General features: G+C 44.5%; 1 protein-coding gene across 1 annotated transcript; it reads left to right on the top strand.

Annotated features, from left to right (window-relative positions):
* Positions 1-219: 219 nt before the first annotated feature.
* On the top strand, positions 220-1,624 carry LOC308578484 (ATP synthase F(0) complex subunit C3, mitochondrial-like; the record flags this gene model as incomplete). Its single annotated transcript, XM_081178933.1, has 3 exons — positions 220-287; positions 814-1,046; positions 1,422-1,624. The coding sequence occupies 3 exons, from the start codon at positions 220-222 to the stop codon at positions 1,562-1,564; spliced, it is 444 nt and encodes a 147-aa protein (XP_081035059.1). The 3' UTR covers positions 1,565-1,624.
* Positions 1,625-2,229: the final 605 nt, after the last annotated feature.

Below are 2,229 nucleotides of genomic sequence, written 5' to 3'. Positions count from 1 at the left end.
GGCTTACCTCAGACGTCCTTCTGAGGTAGATCCATCCACCCCCACCACTCCCACTGGCATCCATCTCCATTGGGCATCTCAGCCCTCCCACTCTGAGAGCACAGCTGGCCAGACTCCTAAAACTTTCCTTTCTCCTCCCCTGCTGCAAGTGAGATGGTGCAGCCCTGGGTCCTCCCAGACTATGCAGCCCCCCATTGCTCTGCCCGCTTGCCCGAATTTATGTTTGCCTGTGTCAAGCTTGCCACTGGGTCCTTCTCTTTGATGTGTACTGGATCAAGAATTTTATTGTGTTGAACCAAAGGTGAACTGTTCCGGAAGCTTTGCTAACGCCATCTTGGTACTCAAGATAACCCCACAATTAATTGGTAGTTGTTGTAGCAATGAGCTCATATATGTTTATACTCACTTGCTTTGATATACCCGGTAAGTTAATTGGCTTGCTTTGATGTTATCCTTATCTGCGGGGTTTGGGGTGCTGGGCTCTGAGCCCAGAAAGGGGAGCTATCTCTAAGCTTTGAGTATTTGCCACCTATGCCGTCATCTGGCCAGATGAAGTGATGGGAACTCATAGATAAAGTGATGTATGCAGCTTTGTGTATAAATAATGTATCCACATTAGCTTGGGCACGAACAAGCCTTGCTGTGGTGTCCATCGTACATGTGTAATGGCTAGGAGACCTGGCAGGCTATACTGTAAGTCTACACCTTTCTGTAGTAAAGCACTAGAACTGATCACTGGTGTTTGGGACATCCATCTTTGGTATACCTGCACTCAATGACTCCCACAAGTCCTCCGTTGCGCCTATGGTTCAGAACATCTATACATCTATACAGACCGATTTCTTCAACGGTGTTGTCTAGGCCAGAAGCCAGGACTGAAGAGGGCAGCACAACTTTCCTTACTGCTGCAGACAGTCAACTAACACTAAGGGAGTTTCAAGCTAGTGGTTTCAGCAGAGACATTGACACGGCTGCCAAATTTATTGGTGCTGCCACAGTTGGAGTGGTCGGTTCCAGTGCTGGTGTTGGAACAGTCTTCAGGACTGGCAAAACTAAAATACAAGCTATGGGACAAGGATAACTGTGACTTTAAAGATGAATGGGAACCCTTTACAAAGTATTTGAAGATGCAACAAAGCGAACTGGACTCCCTGGCTGGTTTAGAATAAACATTCACAAACTTTTAATTGATAATTATTACTTAAATAGTTTGAGGATCTATACAACTGTGTAACATGCAGAAAACAGCATTTTTAGAGAAATCAAAGACTGGAACTGAGGGAAGTCGGGGGGTGGGGGTGGGTGGGTTCTGTGGGGGGAAAGAGGAAAAAAGGGGGAAAATAAGGGTGATATGTTTCTGGATAATATGTTTTGTTTTAATTTTGAATAAAAAAGTAATTAAAAAAAGGAACAATCTTCAGGAGTGTTAATTATTGGCTATGTCAGAAATGCTTTTCCGAAGCAGCAGCTATTTTCATATGCTATTGTGGGATTTGCCCTGTCTGAAACCATGGGTCTCTTCTGGATGATGATGGTTGCTTTCTTGATTCTTTTTGGCATCTAAAGAGATCTGTTTCTAAGGCTGGCATTAATGCAATCTGATTCTGTGAATCTGGGTTTGGAAAATGTTTATCTTGGAATGTAAACTACTTCCAAAGCAATTTAATTAAAGATGTTAGCAAGTTTGAACTCGGGGTGGGGAGGTGGGAGAGTCCTTCCTTTCTGGCCATTTGAATCCATCAGTTCGGATCCTCCCCTCTTGAGCAGCCGACCATCTTCCATGCAATGGCTCTTCAGACATTTGGAAATAGCCAGCAGATCACCTCTCAGTCTCCTCTTCTCCATGCTAAACACCCCAAACTCCTTCAACCATTCCTCTAAGGTTTGGTTTCCAGACCATCATCTTGGTCACCCTCCTCTGCACACCTTCCAGCTTGTCAATATCATTCTTAAATTGTGGTACCCAGAACTGGACACAGGACTCCAGGCAGGGTGTCACCAAAGCAGAACAGAGTGGTGTTATTCCTTCCCTTGATTTGGAGACTAGACTTCTGTTGATGAAGCCTAAAATTTCATTAGCTTTCCCCCTGATGCTTCACAGTGTTAATTCATGTTAAGCCTGTGGTCTCCTAAGATCCCTTGATCCTTTTCACATGTACAGCTGTCAAGCCAGGTGTCCCCCATCCTATATTTGTGCCACTGGTTATTCCTGTCTTACATATATCCCTG

This window comes from Podarcis bocagei (assembly GCF_964188305.1).
Source record: "Podarcis bocagei genome assembly, chromosome: Z".
NCBI classification, from domain to species: Eukaryota; Metazoa; Chordata; class Lepidosauria; order Squamata; family Lacertidae; genus Podarcis; species Podarcis bocagei.
The sequence above is the reverse complement of the archived record's forward strand: the minus strand, read 5'-3'. Positions and strand labels throughout refer to the sequence as shown.